Below are 25,153 nucleotides of genomic sequence, written 5' to 3'. Positions count from 1 at the left end.
TTGAAACCATGGCAGTAGAGGAAGAACACTCAGATTACTCAGTGAGAACAATCTGTTATATATGAAACCTTGGAGACTCAAGAGGCTTTAAGGGATAGTTGTAGAAAGGACCCACAAAGGGGACAAAAGGAAGTATCAGGGGCCAAGAGAGTGTGATATAGTAGGGGTCAGGAAGGAAACAGAGGTCAACAGTGTCAATAATGAGGAAGAGGCATGGAAGGTAAGGATTCCCAGCAGCATTCAATAATGAGAAGGTCATTGATAATTTTGTGGAGAGTGACTTCAAGTGGAGCGATGAGACAGATAGCTGTGGGTCTTTTAATGTGAACACAGAGTCAAGAATATTAAATATTCTTTCAGTTAGCTTGGCTAAAAATGGAAGGAGAATAAGACATAGAGACTAAGGCACATGGGGTCCTAACAAATTTTTACTTTGTTTTACTTTTATGATGGGAGAAACTTGAGCATGTTTATGTTCTTGATTGTCTGAAATTACTTGAGAGAGTTGAGATCCTTGACAAAGCAGTTTAAGTATTCCTCTTGAGAAGCGTGGGAGGTTCTGCTTTTACAAAGAGGAAGGGAGGATAGAAGAGAATGTGTAAGGAACAAAACGTTGAAGGAGTCTTCACCTGACCACATTAGCTTTTACGCTGTCAAGTGGGAGGGGAGGTTATCAGATGCATGTGTATTGGCCAGCTGAAATGGAAGGTTGAGGGTGAGGCCTTGAGGAGTGAAAATTAGAAATCGTTCATAGGTGAGGAACTGGTGACCCACAGCCCTCTAAGCCCAGACGAGCTTGGAGACCATCTGCTCGTTTACAGCACTGCACCTGGAGGGGGGAGGTAAAGGTTGGACTGCTTCTGCTTGTGAAAGTATTATGTTTAGAAAGGCATTTGCTGCATTTGATGAAGTGTTTAAAAATTCTCAGTGGCCACTAACATGGCATTATTAGTCAAGTGGTTAATTTTGGCAAGTCTGTGTAAGCATCTGCAGGGACGTAGTGAGAGTGGGTCAAGACTCTGGCTGTGATGAGGTTTGAATTAAAGCTTCAATATTTTCATACTCTTCTGCGTGTTACAATCTGAGTAGAATTTTTATCAGGAAAAAATGAGGTGATTGATAGAAAGTGCTTAACTGCTGTTGTTATCATCATCATCATCATCATCATCATCACCATCATCAAGTTCACTGTGACAATACCAGAAGTTTCCAGAAAGCTTACAACTTAAGCCTTTACTATATAGCAGGAAGTGGTCTGGATTTATCAAACCAGCCACAACATTCCCTTAAGCCAAAGCATAGTCCAGAACAATGCTCCAACTCTCTTTAATTCAGAGAAGACTGAGAGAAGTGAAGCTACAGAAGAAAAGTTTGAAGCTCGCAGAGGTTGGTTCCTGACATTTAAGGAAAGAAGCCATCCCCATAACACAAAAGTGTAAAAACAGGTGACAAATGCTGATGTAGAAACTATAGCAAGATAGCCAGAAGATCTTGCTAAGATAATGAATGAAGACATCTACACTAAAAAACAGCATTCCAGTGTGGACAAAACAGCTTTATTTTGGAAGAAGAAGCCATCTAAGACTTTCATAACTACAGAAGAGAAGTCAATGCCTAGCTTCAAAGCTTCAAAGGACAGGCTGACTCTTCTGTTAGGGGCTAATGCAGCTTGTGCCTTTTAGTTGAAGTCAGTTCACATATGCCATTCCAGAAATCCTAAGGCCCTTTAGAATGATGCTAAATCTATTTGCCTGTGTTCTATAAATGGAACAACAAAGCCTGGATGACAGCACATCTGTTTACTACATGGTTTACTGAATATTTTGAGCTTTCTGCTGAGAGCTATTGATCAGAAAAGTAAAAAGTTTCCTTTCAAAATATTACTGCTCATTGACAATGTACCTGGTCACTCAAGAGTTCTGATGGAGATGGACAGAAAGATTCATGTTGTTTTCATGTGTTTCATTGCTAACACAATATTCATTCGTTAGCCCATGGATCAAGGAATCATTTTTACTTTCAAAGTCTTATTATTTAAGAAGTATATTTCATAAGGCTATACTGCCATAGATACTAATTTCTCTGATGGATCTGGGAGAAGTACACTGAAAACCTTCTGGAAAGGATTCACTATTCTAGATGCCATTAAGAACACTCATGACTCGAGAAGAGGTCAAAGTATCAACATTAATGGGAATTTGAAAGAAATTGATATCAACCATCATGGATGACTGTGAGGGGTTCAGGGCTTCAGGGATGTGGTGGAAATAGCAGAAGTAGAATTAGAAGTGGAGCCTGAGGATGTGACTGAATTGCTGCAATCTCATGAGACAACTTGAACAGATGAACTACTTTGTATGGATGAGCAAAGAAAATGGTTTCTTGAGATGGAATCTACTCCTGGTGAAGATGCTGTGAAGATAGTTGGAATGACAACAAAGAATTTAGAGTACTACATCATCTTGGTTGATAAAGCAGTGGCAGGGTTTGAGAGGATTCACTGTAATTTTAAAGGAAGTTCAACTGAGATCAACACATTGCATACGTTAGAGAAATCATTTGTGAATGAAAGAACCCATCAATGCATCAAACTTCGTTGTTGTCTTATTTTAAGTAATTGCCATAGCCACCCCTGCCTCACCACCCTGATCAGTCAGCTGTCATCAACACGGAAGCGAGACCCTCCACCGGCAAAAAGGTTTTTGAAACCTTAGATGGTGGTTAGCATTTCTTAGCAATAAAGTTTGAAAATTAAGGTATGTATGTTGTTTTTATAGACATGATGCTGTTGTATACATTATGTCTACATTATATACATTATGTATGTATTGTATTCATGCAACATTACCATATACTTGTATACAGCATAGCATGGACATGACTTTTAAATACACTAGGAAACCAAATAATTCATTGGACCCACTTTATCGCAGTATTCACTGTATCGTGATGGTCTGGAACTGAACCCACAATGGGCCTGAATTATATACAACACTATAAAAATACTACACAGGCATAAATACTATATAAAAGTCTGTAAGTTATGTTGTTATTCTTCCTTTAGTTATGTTAGTTTATAAGAGAAAGGTATGAGAGTTTTGGTACTTGATTTTCAGTTTTACTTATTTACTCTGTTAAAATGTTGTGATACATTCTACTTTTTCCACATTGCTTACAGTTTTCTAATTGTCCTCTATCACACTGTCTTCCTATATACTTTATCTTAGCTAGTTTTCTGAAACGAATTGTTATTTTAATCAAAAACTTCACGTTTGAGCTATCCCAATTCTAATACATGAGCTATATTTACCTTGTTGGCCAGTAGCAAAGTCAAGAGATTTTTATTGTTGTATTGCAGTCACCTAAAGAAATGAAAAAACTTGAAGCAGAGTAGGATTCTTTAAAATCTATTTGCAGTAAAGACATTCAACATTGTGAGGATTTCAATCTTTTTTCAGTCTACTCACAAAACTTTTCAGTAAGAGTTTATAGTATATCCATTCACCAGGAAAGACTTTTCTGGGCACCTCTCTATCCTAGTCATATTTTTAAAAAGATTTTATTTTTAAGTAATGTCTAGACCTAACGTGGGACTCTAACTTACATCTCCTAGATCAAGAGTCACATGCTGTCTGACTGAGCCAGCCAGTCACCTCTGTCCTACTCATATTTTTAAAAGAGAATGCTTTACTTCTAGACTAAGATTCCACCCTATTTTGGAAGTATTAAAATTCAAGCATTGAAAGAAAGGACAGTTTTTTTGAAAACATATATTCTTTTGTATTCTCATATTCAGTCACTCTTTAACTTTGTTTCTGGGAAATATGAAGGAAAATTTGGTCACTCCACACTAAACAGTGTTTTATATTTGGAAATACTGAATAGAAGCCAGGAACAAGGAATTATATTTTTCTTTATTGAATCTAAAAACTCCAGGTAATGAACATGCTATTCCTAGAACTGGGTGGATGGTGCACAAAGATACTTTGTTTTGGCATGAAAAGGCTCTGTTGAAATTGCTCTTTTTAAGTTAAAGAACGATGTGAACTTGGTTTAATGTCTAGGAAAGCATTGACGCTTGCCAATACTGAAAGACCAAAACCTGTAGGAAGAAAAATTAAATGGTTGTGAGTAAAAATATGGAACATGTGTTTTTAAAAAAGTGTCAAACTTGAACTATCTCCAAGTTTACTAGTATTGTAAAGAGTGATTTTATTGTTCTATTTGTTAAACAGTTTTCAGGAAGAGAGGGTTTTGGATTAAAAAAATAATACCACACAACTATTTTGACATCAGCTCCAGGAAAGGAACATTGCTTTCTGTGAATTAGCTTCAATGAAAGTGGCACTGTGTAGGAGGGATACCCAAAGGGTTTAGTTTACTTAGGAAATGGCATGCTACAGAGGGTTAGGCGCAAAGCTCAGAATTCATTAGTACAGTAGTATAGGATATAAGCTAAGACTACCAGGTATATTCAGAGACAAACTTAAATAATGGCATTAATTTGGTTTTGAATTTATGCATAATTCTCAGTGTCCTGTCTTGTTTTCAAGACCAACCCAAAGGTTTGGCTACTGGTTTCAATATCAATTCTGGATCTACCATTTACTAAGTTCAGAAAATACTTATGCAAGGGTGCCTGGGTAGCTCAGTCAGTTGGGTGCTAAACTCTTGATTTTGGCTCAGGTCATGATCTTACAGTTTGTGAGATTGAGCCCCATGTCAGGCTCTGTACTAACAGTGTGGAGCTTGCTTAGGATTGTCTCTTTTGCTTTCTTGGTTCTCTCCCTCCCACTTGTGCTCTCTCTGTCTCTCAATATAAATAAACTTAAAAAAAAAAAGAAATACAAAAAAATTCTGTGTAATCAAAATTGTAACAAAAATACTAGAGCATTAAATAAAAATGTAATTCCACAGCACAAAAATCATTTTTAGTGATTCTTTCTCTCTTGCTTCATGCTTTTTCCATATATACTTTTACATACTTAGGTAAATACAATTTTTAATGTTTGCTTATCTATATTATATCAGATATCTTTTAAACTATTTTTCATATTTTTTTCTGTTAATACAGCGAAATCTACTCATTGTGATCCTTTTCATTCTTCACTTTAACTGAAATACCTCCGGGGCGCCTGGGTGGCTTAGTTGGTTAAGCAGCCGAGTTTCGCTTAGGTCATGATCTCGCGGTTCGTAGGTTCGAGCCCCGCGTCGGGCTCTGTGCTGACTGCCAGCTCAGAGCCTGGAGCCTGTTTCGGAGTCTGTGACTCCCTCTCTCTCTGACCCTCCCCTCCTCACGCTCTCTCTCTCTCTCTCTTTCTCTCTCTCTCTCTCTCTCTCCTAGAAATAAATAAAACATTAAAAAAATTTTTTTAACTGAAATACCTCCTTTTCCATGAACAGTCAAAATCAGTTCTCCTTTGCTTCTTTGCCTAAACTGTGGTCATTTATGCCCATCTTTATCTACCCTATAAACTGAAAAGCTACTTGAAAACAACAGTTTATTTTTGTACAAATTCTCCCCAGTAGCTAGTAGCATCCGTTGCCCACGCTAGGGACTGAATAAATATTTGAGTATTGAGTTGAAACTAATCCACAGAATCATTTACAGCCAAAGTGTTTTACAAGGAAATTGAAGTGAGATTAAATGAGCAAAGTCATAGAAGTTTTATGCCTATTAAAAGAAAGAAAGGGCCCCTGGTGGCTCAGTGGGTTGACTGTCCGTCTTCGACTCATGTCATGCTCTTGCAGTTCTTGAGTTCAAGCCCCGTGTTGGGCTCTGTGTAGACAACTCGGAGCATAGAGCCTGCTTCAGATTCTATGTCTCCCTCTCTCTCTGCCCTTCCCCCACTCGTGCTCTGTCTCGATCTCAAAAATAAATAAACATTTAAAAATCTTTTATAAAAAAAAGAAGTGGCAGTATTTTTAAAGCTTATTTATTTTTGAGAAAGAGAGGGAGTGGGGGATGGGCAAAGAGAGAGAGGAAGAGAGAGAGAATCCCAAGCAGGCTCAACATGGTCAGTGCAGAACCCCATATAGGGCTTGAACCCATGAATCATGAGATCATGACCTGAGCTGAAATCAGGAGTCAGACACTCAACCCAGGGAGCCATCCAGGTGCCCCGCAAGTGGTAGTGTTAATTTCTGATGAGGTAGTATTTAAATATGAAAACACCAAATAGGGACAAGACTACTTATGAAGACATGTCATAAGTTTATATGCACTAAGAAACGTTTCAGTTAAATATGTAAATGAAAAATACATGAATGAGAAGTACAGAGATAATTTGAAAAAAATATATAGCAAGCAACTTTAATATTCCTTTTTCAGAATCAGATTGAGTAGATAAATAATTAATGAGCCCATAGAGGAATTAACTTAAACCATCCAAACTAGGAGTTAGTAGAAATCTATATAGAATATTATATCTTTTGCTTAAGGTAAAAAATATTAATGTCCAAGAAACATTTTTTTACAAATTATATAATTAGCTAGAAATAAAATCTTACTATTTTTAAAATTAAAATTTTGTAGATCACTTCCTTTATTCATAATTAAGCAAAGTTGAAAATAAATAGTAGCAAAAAGTTACTAAAAATTTTTTAACTACATAGAAATTAACATTTAAAGAGGAGATGAAAAGTTTATAAACTGCTTGGAAAATAACGAAGAGAAAACATTTCATTCCAAAAGTTTTAGAACATAGTAAAAACTATTCATTACTGAGGAATAAAAGCAGAAATCAAAGGAACTAAGGAATCATCTTAAGAAACTAAGAAAAGACTAACAAAATGAAACAAATAAAAGCATTAATAGGGTAATCTTAAACATAAAAATCGAAAGGAAGGAAAATGAAAAGAAAAAAAAAGCAATATAAAGGGTAAGCCCAAGATCTAAGTTACTTTAAGAAATAAAAGATTAATTCTTTAGGAGCCTGACTTAAAGATCAAAGAATGTAAAAGCAGACAAGATGAGAAAAAGACAAGGTGAGAAAAACAGATGAGATGAGAAAAGAGAAAACCAACAGAGAGAAAAGAGGGAGAACAGAGAATCTTCTATTGAAACAGAGTGGAAAACCCAAGAAATAGATACTTTCCTAGAAGACCTACCCTAACTAGGTCCTCTACTGTAATTGGCCTATTCAAGTTTTCACTTCTCTTTGCCTTAATTTTGGTAACTTAAAGTTGAGAGTTTTTTGTTTTTTGTTTTTTTTCTGCCTCCTTTCAGTTTTTACTGTGGTTGAGGCTAATCCTATTTCCCTGATGGACAGACCACACCTGAATGATGGTGCTGGTTTCTGGGTGGTACACATTTACTAAACAACAAAGCTAGGAAGAAGAAAAGATGTCAAAAAATATATGAGGAACAGTTAAAGAAGTGGAGATGTGTCCCTGGGAGAAAAAGAAAACTGAAGGGACATGATAGCTGTCTTCAAGCAATTGAACATCCCTTACCAAGAAAAATGGGTAAACACCTCCCATACGACCTAGCAGAAAATTTAAAATATCTTGTGTTCAGGGAAAAAATTTAGGAAACTACTACATTACTCTTCTAGGCCAACATTTCTATTTTGCAGTAATTTTCCTTGAACTTGTTAGCTTAAATATGCCCACGATTTGAGTCAATGGCACTAATCTGCCTACTCATAAATCCTCAAAATCACCTATATTTGCAAAATTTTGCTTTCTTGTTTCACTTTTCAGTGTTGCTAAGAGAATTAACTATGATTTGTGGATAAGGCAAAATTGTTTTCCATAACTAGACCACCATTGGCTTTTGCTTTTATTTGCTTTTGGCATTTTAAAGATATTTATGCGTATTTTGAAGGCCAAAAAAAAGAAACCAGTGAGGAGGAAGAGAGATGTTATAAGGGTTTCTTGTGGATTCTGTAAAATGTTTTAAAGCTTAAAGTGGTTTCTAGTCTCTGAGATTTTCACATGTTTCTTTTTACTGAAATTAAACCTCTGGGTAAAAAATAATAATAATAATAATAAAATGAGGCCTATTATCTCCCACCAGAGTAATGCTAATTATTACTCTGTGGCACTAGGTCAATTAAATGTACTTAAAATGCTATTTTGTGTTTATTACTATGATCTATATATCTATGTGTTCCTATCTATATGTTTCTATTTCCTTTCTTAGTTAAATTTTTAAGAAAATGGGACACTTTTGATAAAAATCTATAGTATCTGTTTTTCTTATGTACCTCAGCATTCAGTTCTCCTTATTAGAATACAATATATTCATATAACTTGTACTTTATTTATCTTCCTTTAAATATATGATTTTGAGAGAGCACTGAATTATGAATGAGAATACTAAATTATGAATTATGAATGATTTCAGGATTTAAAATGTTCTCAAATAAGAAATACACATAAGAGTTTTTTAATTTCTAAAATTAATTTTGTGAAATACTGCTTTCTAAATATCAAGGAAGATAGATATTAACAAACTTTTATTGAGTTTTCCCCATCTGCCAGGTACTGTTCCAGGTATTTTACACAGGTTAACTCATACAGTCCTCTGTGCAACCCAGTTTGGTGGTATATTGCCATCCCAAATTTACAGACGCAGATGCCGGACAAGGGAGAGAGTAAGGAACTAGTAGTAAGGGGAAGAGCCAATCTGAGTCTGGAATCAACTATTTTAACTACTATACTCTACTGATTTGTTAGCTACAGCTAAAGCTTTAGAAAGCTCAAGTGCACTATCAGCCTTTTTGTAATACAGCACGTCTTCTAATTAAACTATTTTAGAGACAGCAGGGAATCCTAAAGGTGAATTAGTCCATCTCTGAAATTGTCGACTGTGTGTTGCCCTGAAATTCAAGGGCACTCAGCCAGATAAATAGCAGCAGCATCTTGCATCTGATTCCCATTTTAGGGTTCTTCTCATAAATTACCTGTGTTGTGTCTTTATTTCTGATTGTAAGAAATTGGAGTATCTTATTTAGATTAACATAATGGGAAAATAAGAGCAGATAACATGTAAACAAAGAAAACTCAAATTTTTTTCTTTTAGAAGTATTTCCCTCTCTAACCTGTGACAAAATATCTAGTCTGTTCTAAAATTTCTGCCTTTTAAAAAGTAAATGTTATCATAGTTAGATGAATATGTACTCATTCTGTTTACCTGAAATGCATATTATATACATTTGTCTTTCAGTCTAAATAAATAGTTGATACTTTGTTTTGAAAAATCCCTTCATACTAATATTTTTAGAGACTGATTAATATTTGAGACTTCTCTTAAAGAATCTAGGGAATTTATCTTACTGATATACTTGCTCACATGTGAATAATTTATGTATAAGAGTATTCACTGTGGCACTATTTGACATACCAAAATATATATATGAGAAGCAATCTAGATGTTCAACAGTCTGAGAAATAAGGCTGGTTATAGTATAATGGCATGCTGGGACATTATTAAAAACAAACAAAACACAAGGAAGACCTTCCTATGTGATATGAAAATATCTCCACAGTGTACTGTCAAGTAAAGAAAGCAAGGTGATTTAAGATTTGGGTAAAAAAAGGTACAGACTACATATATTTTTGTTTCTTATATATGCTAAAACATTTCTTGAAGGAAACAGCAACTATTTGGCTGGATGGATAGAAAATGAGTATAGTTAAAAGAGAGACTTGCTAATTTGTACCTATACTTTTTAGTTTTTGAATTATGAGAATTTCTGACCTGATTCAAAAAACTGAATTAAAATTTAAACACTTATTTTTTTAAAGTTTATTTATTTTGAAAGAGAGCACATGGGGTGGGGAGGGGCAGAGAAAGACAGAGAGACAGAGAGAGAGAATCCTAAGCAGGCTCTGTGTAGTGGAGCCCTACACAGGGCTTGATCCCACAAACCATAAGATCATGACCTGAGCCAAAATCAAAAGTCAAATGCTTAACCAACTAAGCCACCCAGGTGCTCCTAAACATTTTTCTTAAATGAACGAGCATGAAAATTTGGATGAGAAGAAAGAAGAAAGGAGGTTAACATTAACAGGTATTGTGTAAAGAAAAACACAGTTGCATGATTGAAAAGAAAATTAATGCTGCATTAATCTTCTAATTATCTTAACAATCTAAACATTATTTTGCTAACTTAAAAAAATAATTTATTTTATGTTTTATTTATTTTTATTTTTTAATATACATCCAAGTTACTTAGCATATAGTACAATAATGATTTCAGGAGTAGAATCCAGTGACTCATCCACTATGTATAACACCCAGTACTCATCCCAACAAGTATCTTCCTCCATGTATTTTGCACTCAGTATAAGTGCTACGAGAACCCAATTAATTCCTTCAGAATTACATGTCACTGTGGTGTTAATTTCATTTCCCTGATAACTCATGAAGTTGAATACACTTTCATGTTTGTTGGTAATCGAACATCCTCTTTTGTGGTGTCTTGACTATTTTTCTGTTTGGTTAGTTGTCTTTATCTTATTGATTTTCGGGGGTTCTTTATATATTCTGGATGAACAAAACCTTGTCTTTGACACTGCAAATATATTTTCCCACTCTTATTGACAGTCTCACTCTCTCCACAGTATCTGTTGGTGAACAGAGATTTAGATTCTATTTAGCCCAGTTTAGCAGTTTTTGTAGTATAATTTTTAATGTCATATGTAAGAAATGTTTCCCTTCCCTATCATGAAGATAGTTTTCTTGATCATCTTTAGAAGCTTTGTTGTTTAATCTTTTTTGATAATAGCTACAGTCCACTTGGTTTGAGGTAGAAGTCAAGACATAATTTTTTAATTGTTATTTAAGTGACTCAACATAACTCACTGAAAACAAATTATCCTTCACACTGCTCTATAGTGTTGGTGCCTCTAGTGTCCCTATGCAAGTGGTTCTGTTCAGTACTCTTCTGTTCTATCACCTGTCATGACCCATCCTTATCTCTCTGTGTGCTACTGTTATATATACTATTGTAATTACTATAGCTTTATGATTCATCTTCTGTCTGGTAGAACAAGTTTTTCTACTTAGTTTTTCTACTTAAGTTTTTCTACTTAGTTTTTTTTAGAGCAGGAGTACCATAACCATCCGTAAGTATTTCACAGTCAGCTTATAGTTTTGAACTCACTTTGTCCTCAAGACAGAGAGAGAGAGAGAAGAGAGAGAGAAAGAGAAAGAGAGAGAGAGAGAGCTCCAGGAAATTTAATAGATTAAGATGACTGAATTTATATTTTTTACCATACTGAAACTTCCAATTCAAGAACCTGACATATCCCTCCATTTGTTTACTTATTGTTTTCTCAAAAATATTTCAGATATTTCTGTGGAATGGTATTATACATATTTTGTTGGCTTTATTAACACTTTGTATTTTTTTATATTGCTATAAATGATGTTTCTTAAAGATTTTTTTCACATTGCATGTTACTAGTTATAGACATAGATTTGATTTTTGTGTATTTGACTTATTCAGCAAACTTGCTAAATTCAGTTATTAATCCTAGTAGTTTATCTGTAGATTATTTTGGATTTTCTGTATATATAATTATGCAATCTGTGAGAAATGGAGGATTTTATATCTTCATTTCTAATTGTCTTATTGTCATTTCTCTTTTCTTCTTCTATTGGTTATGAGCTCTAGTCAGTGTTGAATAATGGTGGCAGTGTATACTTGACCTACTTCCAATCTCAAAAAGAAAGATATAAGTATTTCACCATTGAATGTGATGCTTATTGTAGGTTTTCTTGTAAATGTTCTTTATCAGATTAACAAAGAATTTTCATCTCTTACTAGTTTGTTAAGATTTTAACATGAATGAACGCTGAATTTATCAAATACCTTTACTCTGTGGAAGATAATTTTCTATAGAGATAATCATATGATTTTTCTCCTATATTAATTTATGAGTTATACCAGTTGATCTCTGAATGTAAACCAAACTTGTATCCTTGCAGTAAACCTGCTTTGATCATGATCTAGTACCTTTATCTTATATGGTTCAGTTTGGTCTACTAATATTTTGTCTAGGATTTTTGCATCTATGTTTATAAAGAGATTGGCCAGAAATTTTCCTTTCTTGCAATGTCTTTATCAGGTTTTGGTATCAGGATTATGCTGACCTAATAACACAATTTGAGCAGTGACCCCTCCCTCTCGTACCCTTTTACCTATTCTGTAAGAGTAGTTGTGTAATACTGGTATTATTCCGTCCTTAATTTCTCAGTAGAATTTACCAGCAAGACACTTGGGACTGAAATTTTCTGTGTGGCATTACCTTTTTTCTCTTTTGCTTTTAATTACTTTGTGTTGGTGCTGGACACTTTTACTTGGTAAGCCTAGGTGTGACTTTCTTTGTATTTATTTTGCTTGGATTTGAGAGAACTTCTGGGATATTTGGCTCAGTGTTTTTTTCCCCAAAAATTCAAAGGTATCAAGCACAATGTTCTTTAGTAGCTGTTAAGTAAACAGAAAAGCTTATTTATCAGTAAAGCAGCCACGTTCCTATAAATGATAAAGTCATGGGGAAATCCATGAACTTGAAAATGAATCCGCCTCTTTAGTGCTCCACAAAGTAATTAATGCAAGATAAAACGTTTAGAACAGTGCTTGGCAGGGTGCCTGGCTGGCTCAGTCTATAGAGCATGAGACTCTTGATCGCGGAGTTGTAACTTCAACTCCCATGTTGGGTGTAGAAATTACTTTAAACAATTAAACTTAAAAAAAAAAAAAAAAGAACAGTGCTTGGCATGTAGGAGGTGCTGTGTACACTTCATGATTGCTATTGCTTTTGTTGTGGTAGTCTCTTCTCTGTCATATTAACATGTTCCATTTTTAAGGAAAGAGGAAATGGATATCAAGTGAACAAAGTCCGAGGCAAACTATTATAACCAACACTTACAACCAAGCCTCAGATCGTGAACCATTCCTTTCATAAGTCAAGCTTTGAAGGCCAAATTTTAAACTTTCTCTGTCCTTTTCTTTGGATGATTTAATTAATCTGACCTTTTCCAGAGGCCCCTTCCCTCACCTGTGTCACTAAATTACTTCTGACGTGTCCCAAGTGGCAAATTAGCCTTTTAGCTTGAATGCTAACTGGGTAATAGTGTCTCTTGGAGACACAAGAGATTGTTTTTGAGTTAAGTAATTTTGTCACAAGAATGGACATGATTTTGTCCAGAATTGGACAGCATATTTTTCAGTGACATAAACTTACATTAGCATTGAACACAAATATATTTAAATATCTTTGTGTTAAGTATACCAAGTACATAAGATCCTTGAAACAGAAGTTAGATGATATGTTATTTGAACTGTTAAATTGATATTAAAGAATTACTTCATTTTAAGGAGATATCTGGTATCATGGTTATGTGTTTTAAATAACTTATTTTCTTTAGATCCATAAACAAATATTCATGAATGAAATGACATGATGTTTACTATTTGTTTCAAAATAATATGGGGGGACAATATAGACAGTGCACAGAAGAAACAAGATTGGCCAAGAGTTGATAATTGTTGATGTTGGAGAATGGGTACTTAAGAATTCATAATATCAATCTACTTACTTTTGCATATGTTTATGATTACTCTGATTTAAAGAATGTTTTAAATGGTGGGTAAAATATTAAAGGGAATTCCTGTCATCAAATCCTAGTTGCTAGAAGAGGCTATCAACACAAATTTGATTCCTGTATTCTCCGGTTCCATTAGGTCAGGGTTCATACCTTCAGCTCCTTTATATCCTAGACCTGTATCTTTTACTTGTAATAGTGTAGGGGCAAATATATGGGCTTTTGGATGAAGTAATGGTCTTTATTCCTGTTTCTATAATAAATTTGCAGTGAATCCTGTCTAGCACATATCACATATCTATTGAAACTATTTTATTAGACACTGCTCAGTGAATAGCACTGGCCCATCATCAGATTATTCAAGCCAAAATCCTAGAGTTACCTTTGCTTCCTTCTTTTGCTTCATGTTTGATATCTGGTTCATCACCCCGATTCCTCTTCCAAAATGCAGCCCATATCTGGCTACTCCTGTTGCCTAGTTCAATCATCCATCAACTGTCTGGAGGGTTGAAACAGTCAGAGGCCACTGGTAAAAAGAAAAGTATAATCCGGAGCCCTATTCTTCCAGTGTCCACTTTTGTCCTTCTACAGTCTATTCTCCAGGAAGAACCTGAGTGACTTTTTTAATGTAAATCAAGGTCTGTCACTCCACCTCATAAAACTACTCAACGATTCACATTGAACTTAGAGTACAGTCTATAGGTTCTTATCACAGCCAGTAAGGCCTATGTGATCTGGCTCATTTGGTATGTGTCTCAGTCACTCAGTTCTGTTCTCTGAACACAAGCACATCAGGCACCTTCTGCCCTGGGGCCATGTCCTTGCTTCTGTTGCCTGTAGTCTTTTCCCCAGTTTCTCTGAATAAGGACACTTTAGTTTTCTGTTCAAACTGTCACCTCCTCAGAGACCCCTTCCCTGATTTGTAGTTCCCTCTGATTATAATCTGCCTGATTTATTACTTGTTTATCTCTCATTTCCTGCATAGAAGCCCTGTGTCTCTCTCTCCTCATTTTTGCAGGGTCCACCACAGTGCCTAACTGTAAAGATCACATTTCATTGAGGACTAAGACATGGTCTCTTGTTATATATTTGTATTATATTGTATACAATAGAACATACAATATAATACACATAATTGTATATAATATGCAATTATTACAATATAATATTGTATTATATTATGTGCCATCAAGAAAATAAAAACTGTGAATTAAACTATGGAACAATGCTGAAGACCATTGATTGTAAGACAGTCCTGACTTTTAAGATATTAAAATGCTGAAGAAACTGTGTCCTTGAACTGATGAAATATATATCTTGTTGAATAAATAAATGAATGCACTTTGCTTAATCATGATTACTTGTTTGGTTGTGATTTTTTTTTGAGAAAAATTATTCTGAAAGAGATAGAATATAGAGGCCAAGAGATTACATAGGTCAGGAGTAGCATTTTATTATGAAAAAGGAGATATTCTTACTCTGAAGAACTATGAGTAATTCAAAGAATAGTATGAGGAATTGTACCAAACTGCCTATTACTACCTTAGCAGCAGTGATTAAAATTTTGTAGGTCCTGGGTGGGCCAGAAAACCTGAATTCTCAGCAAACTCTTTAAGAGACTCAAGCAGTTGTCCTGAAAGTAGATTTAGGCCCTGAACATTAAAAGGAAGGAGGACAAAAAAGATGGGGAGAGACATAGAATCTGAGAGGGTTGGTAGTGGGAAGATGAGGGAATATGATCATATATATTGCTTCTATCTGCTTAATAAGGTAAAGATCATTTGGTCCATTGCAGTGGGGTAAGGATTTTGCAGCTTTCAGAAAGAAGAGAAGGCATAGGATAGGCAAAATGCAGAGAGTTTGAGAACATGAAGAAAGTGTCTGTTCTATGCAAGTGGATACTCAGGCAGATTTGAAAAACACTAAAGATGACAAGATCCTTGGTTGGATGTTGGATGACAGGTATCCCAATGTGGTGTGGAAATGAACACTCACTGCTGAAGGAATAATAAGATAACCTGCTCCCTTGAGTTACCTTGGATTGTTCTGGTCCCTAAACTACATTCATTTCTATAAGACCTGACTGTCCCTAGGTGGCTGTGAAATTACTACTTCCATTGCTGATATTTTTGTAGTTAAAATAAATTTATAGCCACCTGAGTGGCTCAATCAGTTTAGTGTCTGACTTCAACCCAGGTGCCCCACATTGGGTTCGCTGCTGTCAGTGCAGAGCCTGATTCAGATCCTCTGTCCCCCTCTATCTCTGTCCCTCCCCCACTCATGCTCTCTCGCAAAAATAAATAAAAATAAACAAACAAACTTATAAGTGAAGGAGGCCAGGTTAAAGCATTGACCAAGGAGCAAAAAATTGACTCCTACCCCCTAAAGTATGCTGTCTCCCAGTAGATAAGATTTACTTGAAATGGCCCAAGGGAACTTTTTCTATGTGGAATAAAAAGAAATTGTTTTTCACATGCTGAAAATTGGAGTTTTTCATTTTCATATGGAAAACATCCACACTTTTAGGATGGTTTCATGCTCTGCTCTCATGATTCCGGTTCATCCGTACACCCTTATCTTTCTATATTCCCACTTTGTGATTCAGTCTTACTGATCATCCTTCAGTCCCTCTGTGGCTGTTGTCTTTAAGTTAGGATGCATGTGCCTTAGGGCAGTATACATGCGATCCAATTAGGATGTGGGGATCGGTGGGCACCCCACTAAAGTGTGCCATATCATCTGACCTCCAGGCCTTTGTCCAAGTTGTATCTTCTGTCTGCTTGAAACATCTTCACCCTTGTTTGGCTAAGTTCTATTAATCTTAAGATCTCACTTGAAACCTTACTTCTTCCAAGAAGCCTCTTCTGAACCTCACAAGGGTAAGGTTACCAAGCCTCCCCTATATCCTCTCCTGACACTCCGTTCTTGCCAGCAGGTGTCACTGCTCTGTGTCATGATTACTTCTTTACTGATAGTCACTTGCAGTGCTTCAGTGCCTAATCCCTTACCTGGCTCAGAATCAGCTTGATAAATGTTGACAGAATATTAAAAGAGGAAATATTTATAAAAATTTAAAAAGTTTTATATGTTTCATTAACCCAGTTTTTAATAATGTCACACATGGGTTGGGTTTTTTTTTTTTTTTTTTTTTTTGGTCTGTTTAAAATCTTTTGAGGATTTATGTCTTGAGCTATAACTGAAAACAATTTATTATAAACCTTAATTTGGGTTATAATCACTTTTCATACTTTCTAACAAGTGTAATAATCAAGAGGTGCCTTGTGGCTCAGTCAGTTAAGCTTCTGACTTCAGCTCAAGTCATTATCTCATAGTTCAAAAGTTCGAGCCCCACGTCAGACTGTGCTGACAGCTCAGAGTCTGGAGCCTGCTTTGAATTCTGTGTCTCCCTTTTTCTTTCTGTCCCTTCCCCACTCATGCTCTGTCTTTTGCTCAAATATAAATAAACATGATAAAAACAAGTGTAATAACCAAATCTGATTGTAACGAAAAGAAGACATCATAAAAAGTAGAAAAAATTGTTTGGGGCTAATATTTGGAAAATCTCTCTAGACCATGTGTTGTATAATAGTGATATAGCATTATGTAGCAATATACACTTTCAGCAGTTTGATCCTAAGAAGGAGGTATATCCAAAGCTGGACTCTCATTATCAGTCTGGCTCATGTCCTTTACTGGTATTAAATGTATCATCCCATGCACCCTTCAGCCTATGGCTTCTTCCTTTTTTTTTATGTTCATTTATTTTTGAGAGAGAGCGTGCATGAGAGCAAGGGGAGGGCGGGGGGCGGGGGAGGGGACAGAGGATCTGAAGCAGGCTCTGCACTGACAGCAGAGAGTCTCATGCAGGAATCAAACTCACGAACCATGTGGGGCTTGAACTCAACTGGTTCAAACTTGTGTGATCATGACCTAAGCTGAAGTCATAACCGACTGAGCCACCTATATACCCCTAGCCTGTGTTACTTTACCTGTCCTCAAGTCTGTGCCAGATAAATGCAAAGTGGAAAAGTTACTATGATGTTAGTTGTGTGTTTTTTTGAAACTGTTCTTTGCGGTGATGTTTTTCTTTCTCCAGACAGTGTAGCTTATCCCCTTTCCCTCCCTCAGTTTTCACAGAGGGCTTTTCTCATTAAGATCAACGTATTTTGCCTTCTCAGAATGTCAGGTGACATTTCACCCAAATGAGAAAGAAATTATTTAGCATCATTTGCCATCTGGGGCCTTCACTGTCTCCCTTTGCTATATATGTTAGGATATATAAAAAGAGATTATGATGCCATGATATATAAATACAAACACCTCTTGTTCACTACTTATGTATAGTATTCTTGGAACTCTTTATTACAAAGTAGTTTTTTTTCTTCATTTGTTAAAATTTAGTTGTGTCCACACTTGGTGCTTTATAGGCTATAATCTTTAGTGCTAACCTTATCTAGTATCCCATACCAAATGCTAAATGTACTCTTCTAGTGTACCTTTCTCCTCTCTCCTAATTCTGTGGTCCTGTGAAAATATTCATTTTATAAATGACCTCAGTTGTGGCCAGATCTCATATGGGTTTTTCGATGTGATTGGTGTAATTTTAATTGCTCCTGTGATTCTGATGACATAAAAACTATTCTATGTTTGTTACATGGAAGAGTCAGGGAAAATGGAGTTATTATTGGCAATATTTCAAAACTACTATGTGTTGTATATATGCATATGTACTTTCAAAATCCTTTTTTTTCTTCCTTAACAGTAGTTAAAGGTGCCCTAAGTTTAGTGCTGAGGTACTTTGTAGTTGGGTTGAAAAATCTGAATCACCTTTTCATCCAACGGTTCCTTTAGCTGGCACATTGAATACCTTCTTACTCTGAGGTTTCTGGAAGGATGGGATGATAATTTGCTTCTTTGGTGAGCCTATGGTTTAGGTCCATTTAAGTTCACTAATATGATGATAGAGAATGCTTAGATATACTGTAAATAATTTTGTAAATGTTATATAGTGATTATTTTGGTACTGCCTAATATAGGTACCAAAATGATTGCCATTTATTTTGTTACAAGTCATGAAAAATGATGAATAATCCTTTATTGTAATCATGAAGTAAGCAATACTGTATGAAAAAAAGAAGAGAAAATTAACCAGTACTTTTAAAAAATTTTTGTCTCCTATTTGCTCTTTCACACAGGTACAGCTTGGCCAAGTAGAAATCAAATGCCCCATCACGGAGTGTTTTGAATTCCTGGAAGAAAGAACAATTACCTATAACTTAACACATGAAGATTCCATCAAATATAAGTACTTCTTGGAACTTGGCCGTATTGATTCCAGCACCAAGCCATGTCCTCAGTGCAAGCACTTTACAACCTTCAAGAAAAAAGGACATATTCCCACCCCTTCCAGATCAGAAAGCAAATACAAAGTAAGCATGTTCACCAGAGTTGTGGGTTAGATGTCACATGATTCCTAATTAGGCCAACTTATGGTGGGCACTAAATGGGTTTCTTTCCCCTAGAAGTCTAAGGTGGGTATATATTGGCTCTGATTCTGAAAATATGTGGTTTGGGGAGGCTGATGATATGAGAGCACTCTTGGGGATTTACGTTTTTCTTTGATTTTAACCATGTTTAAAATTCATCTATCAGCCTAATCAAAAGGCTAATCTTTTAAAGTAATTGTCACTGCTATTACTAAATATTAAGTAAATTCTAATACTTTTTATTTTAGTATAAGCTTGACTTTTTCAATGGACCCAAAGTGAATCTCCTCGGGCTCAGTCTGTGTAAGGTGAAAAAAGTATAAAATGCTTTTCATTCATGTATTCAACACGTACAAAATGCCAGTATAGGCCAGACAGTGTGCTAAATTTGGGGGATACAGAGGCAAATGTGACCTAGTCCTTACTCCAGAAATGTCTAGTGAAGATGAGAGAGACATATGTTCTAAAATGAAAGTTCAATATGATTCGTCAAAAAAAGAAAAAAAAAAAAACGAAACAGAAGAAACAAAAAATGAGAACCCAAATACACTTGTGCTTTGAGAACACTGATGGAGGAGTGGAGGCTGGGATGGCAGGAGAAACTTTGTGCAGAAGATGCAGTTCTCCAAGCAGATAAACACATAAACATTGGAGAACATGTCAGAGCAAGGAATGGGTAAGTGTAGGCCCTGAGGGTGAGGCAGGCATGCTGGAAACAAGTGCTTGGTGGAGCTCGTGGGGAGAGAGCCAGGGACAGGCAGCTGGTCAGGTATTTAAAAGCAGATCATGTTGAGTCTTACACTGTGCCCAGAAGTTTTAATTTAATTGCTTAGGCATTACAGAAAGATCATCCTGGCAACATTAGTAGAGGATGTCACAGATGGGCAAGACTGAAGTCAGGCAAATGAGAGCAGCAACTGTGGGAGCAAGTCACTGATTCATAGCGCAGACTCTGTACATTGCGATCACCCGGAGGGCTTCTAGACAGACACCCAGTGCCCTGGGCCCACCCCAGAACAATTGTCTTGCAAACTTTCGAGCCTCACCTGGTAACTCTGGTATGCAGTAAATGAAGAGAGAAGACGATGAGGCCCAAGGCAGTAGTTTGCATCCTTGTCATTACAGCAGAATGGCAGGATGAAGTGGTTTCAAAGGCTGTTTGAAGTTGTCTCCATTTAAGGTAAATCCTTGCCCATCTTCTGGTCTTGGAAGCAGTGGTTGCTGCATTATTCATTCTGTAGCTTTGAGGGACTGTGGGTTAGCAAGTACCTTCCTCCACTAGTTGCAATGAGGTTAGTCAAAGCCTCTTAGTGAGTAATTGCTTTGAAATTGCTTGGCTCTCATAGTTAATTCATTTATTTACTGTCTTTGGGCAGACTAGTCTCATAACTATCAAGAAAACCCTTGTTTTTTCTTTTCCAAGAAATATGTTTTTGAGATTACACACTATGTAACTAAAATAATACACTCACAGTGATTTTGAATACTGACTTAACAGCAATAGAATACTTAAAAATTTTTTTTAATGTTTTTATTTTATTTTTGAGAGAGACAGACAGACAGACAGAGCATGAGCAGAGGAGGGGCAGAGAGAGAGGGAGACACAGAATCCAAAGCAGGCTCCCGGCTCTGAGCTGTCAGCATAGAGCCAGGCTTGGGGATCGAATTCACAAACTGTGAGATCATGACCTAAGCTGAAGTCAGACGCTTAACCAATTGAGCCACCCAGATGCCCCATCAATTGAATACTTTTATATTCTGTATATTCTTAGGTTAAGTTATTTTTCTTCCAATTCTATGTTACTGGTTTATCAGAAATTACTAGTTTTAGGGGCACCTGGGTGACTCAGTCAGTTAAACATCCCACTCTTATTTCAACTCAGGCCATGATCTCACGGTTCGTGAGTTCAAGCCCCACATTGGGCTCCGCACTGACAATACAGAGCCTGCTTAGGATTCTTTCTCTCCTCCTCTCTCTACCCCTCCCTGGTTCAAGCTCATGCTCTCAAAATTAATCAATAAACTTAAAAAAAAATTTTTTTAAAGAAATGAATAATTTTACAAGGATTTCTTGTCCCATGACTTAGGATATTTTTTTCTTAAATTATGTTTGGAATCATATATATAATATATTTTATACAATTTGTTAATAAAATATATATTGATGCAGTCAATAGATATTATATAGAATATATAAACTATATATATTCTATACACATAAACTCAGACTGTGCTATTTTGGAATTTTGGATAATTAAAACATGTATGTGTAATTGAGTCAAAGTGGAAATCATTTAAAAATATATTGTTCTTAGTAAATGGGTGAAAGGCACAATTTAAGGTGCATAAACTGGTAAAATTTTATAGATCTCATTTCATCCAAAATCACCAAATCATTTGATGATGAGCATGATTTATCAGAATGCACATGTATTGAGGGGAAAATATGTAAAAACTGAAAAATATAAAATCCCATATTTGTATGATCTTGAGTGAACCATGGACTCTCTGATAACATTTGCCAATGCCAGGCTTCCTATCAGTTGGGTTGTACCTAAGAAGAGACATAGGGAGCATATGGATCAAGATCTCAAACCTAGTAAGCTCAGTTTTTTACTTCTGATTAGCAAAGGAGAACGGAATTTGCCTTAAAGAGATAATACAAAATAAATGCTGATTACAAACAGTTAAAATCCTTGATAATGGGTGAGAGGTGAAAATCTCAACATAACTATTAAACAACTTCCAAGAAATATAAAGCTACCACAGAATTTGGAGATGATTACTGTTATTACTCATCTTTACTCTTGTGGAAGAGAAGATGTCTAACAGAAAAGATAAATACTTCCCCCTTTCCATATTGTACAAAGTTCTAGGGATAACACACAATTCCTGAAGCAATGATTTTTACTGTTTAATACAATATTTATGTAGCATTTTTCAGTATTACAGTCTAAGCTCTTACAGTAACATGAACTACCTAATCTAGGTACCCATATGTGTCTGGATTCTCATGAGCAAGGAGAGCTTGAACATGGATGTGTCAGCAAATCAGCTGCAACATTCATGATTATAGTATTGCACCCTACACTGAGACTAGTATCTTTGTTCTTTGCAGCAAATCAGTGTATATTTTTTAGGTTTGCTCTAGTTTTAAAAATTCCATTTCCCCAGTAACAGAACCCACTTCCAAATTGGTGTAGTTCATCATAACCTTAAGAATTCAAGTACTTGAATGTGATGAATTGAGTCATAATGCAACAGAAACAGAAAAAAAAAAAAAAGGTTAACACTAATGTCTAACATATCTGAGCAATTTAAAGTCTCATTATAATGTTGTTTATGGCCTAAAGTGGGTGTTGTATCTATTGATAAAACCTTTTAATGTGTATTTCATTATTACTCTTTTCATGTCATTGAATTACATTATCATGATCCCACATGTCACTCTTTGAGCATTTATTATGATTTTTGTCAATTCAGAAGCTCTTAAATAAAAGCTTAAAATTGCTTGGAAATATCACAGCTATTTTATATCAGGATTTTTGTCAATTCAGAAGCACTTAAATAAAGGCCTAAAATTGCTTGGAAATACCTTTGGATACACTCACATGAAATTTGAAATCTGAAATGGCATATTTTGGAATTTCATTTGACTAGCTTTGCCAATACCACTTGTTAAATTTTTTTACACCCTACAAATGAAAAAGAAGTAAACAGAATAGATTAACAAGCAGTAAGAAGAACTCTTAGGTGCAGTACATCTTCCAAGGCCTCACTCAGTATCTCCCTTCTGGCAGAAGTTAGAATACATAGAGCTTTCCATTATGTTCTGAACTCCACTAAACTCCTACTATATTAAATAGAACAAGTATCTTCCTGAATTGAGAAGTTTACATTGAGACAAACTTGCCTTTGTGCAAATCAAGTTTTTCTTATCCATAATATTTATTTTCTTGTTCCAGCAGCTCTTATCATGAGATCAAAATATCTTACCATTCCATTTCTTCAAAGTTGTTTTCAATTTCCAACCAGAAGTCAAATTTCTAGCCTGAACAGTTCCTATAATTTATTAATACAACTGCATATCAATACAGTGAACACGTTAGTGAAGGGAAAATTAAAATGCAGAAATGTGGCTTTAATGGTGTTCATGTGATACCTGGAGACAGACACATCGCCAGCACCTGAAGTTTTTCTTCATAGCAACTATCATTTGGGATGTTATGGTATATGTGCGTGGTTATTTGCTTAAAGTCTCTCCCAGTGGTTTCTAGGAGGCCAGGTCCAGACTTGCTGACTGCTGATAAACTGTGCCAAGCCCTGTGTCTGATAGACTATGGTCTCAAAATATATTTGTTGGCAGAACTAATAAATGGGCCAATGCATATATAATAATGTGTACTGTAATAAATGTGCATAGAAAATGCTGAGAACATGGGAGAGGAAAGGTCAGGAGAGATTTAAAAGGCTTCATTAAAGAGTAAACTAACCCTTAAAATGTTGAATTTGCCAAGCTGGAAAAGGTGGGTCAGAGCACTAGCTTTAAACTAGATTTAAGCTCTCAGCCTGCCACATACTAGCTCTGCAGCTGTAGGTTTTCACATCTTTTACTGGGGTTACTCATAGTACCTGTCAAAAGGGCATAGAAAGGATTAAACAAGGTGACACATGTAAAGTGCTAAGCATCATGTGTGACACATCCTAAGTGTTCAACAATTACTAGAAATTGTTATGTTTGTCATCATTATTAGGCAGGGGCCACAGAATGAGCAACCCTAGGTTACTGGGAAGAAGATAGAGGAGTCAAGAACAAGAGAGATGGAATAAAAGATTGGGTGACTGGTGGATGGTGGGAGTAAAGGGACAATACTGACTATGTCTTAAAGAAGAATCGGTTTGGGAAGTGAAAAACAGATTCAGCTTGAATGTGTTGCTAATGTTAAGTTTGAACGCTTTGGGGCTTCAAAGGGGTATCCAAGCAGCATGGATCTCATGAGGAGGGATCTTATGGCAAACATTAATATTTGAGGAGGTTGAAGCAGGAGGGAGGTGACCAAATTCACAGAAATGTATAACACATGTTTGGGGAGGTAGAGAAAGTTATAGTTTTTTTATGGAAAAAAGAGAGAATTGCAGATAGTTAAATGTAGTCATTTTATAACTAGGAAAAACTCCTTCGTAAAGCACTGAGGTAGGGGCAGTCCTAGGTTTACTTCCCATTTTCAGGTGTACACGAAAAAATGGTCCCCCCTTTTCATATTGATTTGGAGTAAGTTGAAGGGCATGCATAATCAATACAGGAAACGTGGTAGTGGTCGTTTTCTTTATGATGTCCTTGAAGCAAAACTAATAATAATCCCCATTCTTCTTCCCACAAATATTAAACCGAACCTTGAAAATTCACAAAATGATGCTTTGACTCATTGTAGGGTGAAAGAAAAAAGTCAATAAAATATCCTGGAGAAACTCCCTCTATGTTCTTACCTTTTATATTTAGCAGTCTTTTTTCCCCTCTCTTTTAATTGTTAAACATTCTGGATAGAAATCAGATTTTGTCATGATTTCCTAATGTGGCACAAGAACTTTTCTAAGGTCTTTATAATCAAATCAGTGGGCTTGTTGTTCCTAATTGGTATACTTAGAAATGTGCTTAAGTTGGAGGCTGGAATTCTAGTAATACTGAATTTACCCTCTTCCTGTGTCTGTTATTCAGCCATCTCTGACCTGTCCTGTACTCCAGAATGCTGCCTTTTTGAAGTGCTTCTCTAGACTCCCTGACATCTTTACTCTTATTTGGGTTCAGCCAAATGTTGGCATTGGCAGGAAACAGCAAGATGGAAGGAGAGAACTCCTTCCTCACTCCCTCCTAATTCAGTGCAAAGTTCTAGCAGTAGCTGTGTCCCTTTATGACTGTACCCCCGCTGGGTGTTCCTTCCTCCGTATTTCTTTTTTTAAAAATATAATTTATTGTCAAGTTGGCTAACATGGAGTGTATGCAGTGTGCTCTTGGTTTTGGGGGTAGATTCCCATGATTCATCACTTACATACAACACCCAGTGCTTATCCCAACAAGTGCCCTCCTCATTGCCCATCCCTCCATTTC

General features: G+C 35.9%; 1 protein-coding gene across 1 annotated transcript in view; it reads left to right on the top strand.

Moving 5' to 3' along the window:
• The window catches only part of RNF217 (ring finger protein 217), a 140,485-nt gene that overhangs the window by 71,679 nt on the left and 43,653 nt on the right, over positions 1–25,153 (top strand). The window contains exon 2 of the mRNA XM_039256202.1: positions 18,757–18,990. Coding sequence (XP_039112133.1) covers positions 18,757–18,990 — 234 coding nt within the window. The remainder of the gene's footprint in view (positions 1–18,756; positions 18,991–25,153) is intronic.

Source organism: Hyaena hyaena, unplaced genomic scaffold (genome assembly GCF_003009895.1).
Source record: "Hyaena hyaena isolate Hyena2069 unplaced genomic scaffold, ASM300989v1 scaffold_561, whole genome shotgun sequence".
NCBI lineage: Eukaryota > Metazoa > Chordata > Mammalia > Carnivora > Hyaenidae > Hyaena > Hyaena hyaena.
The sequence above is the reverse complement of the archived record's forward strand: the minus strand, read 5'-3'. Positions and strand labels throughout refer to the sequence as shown.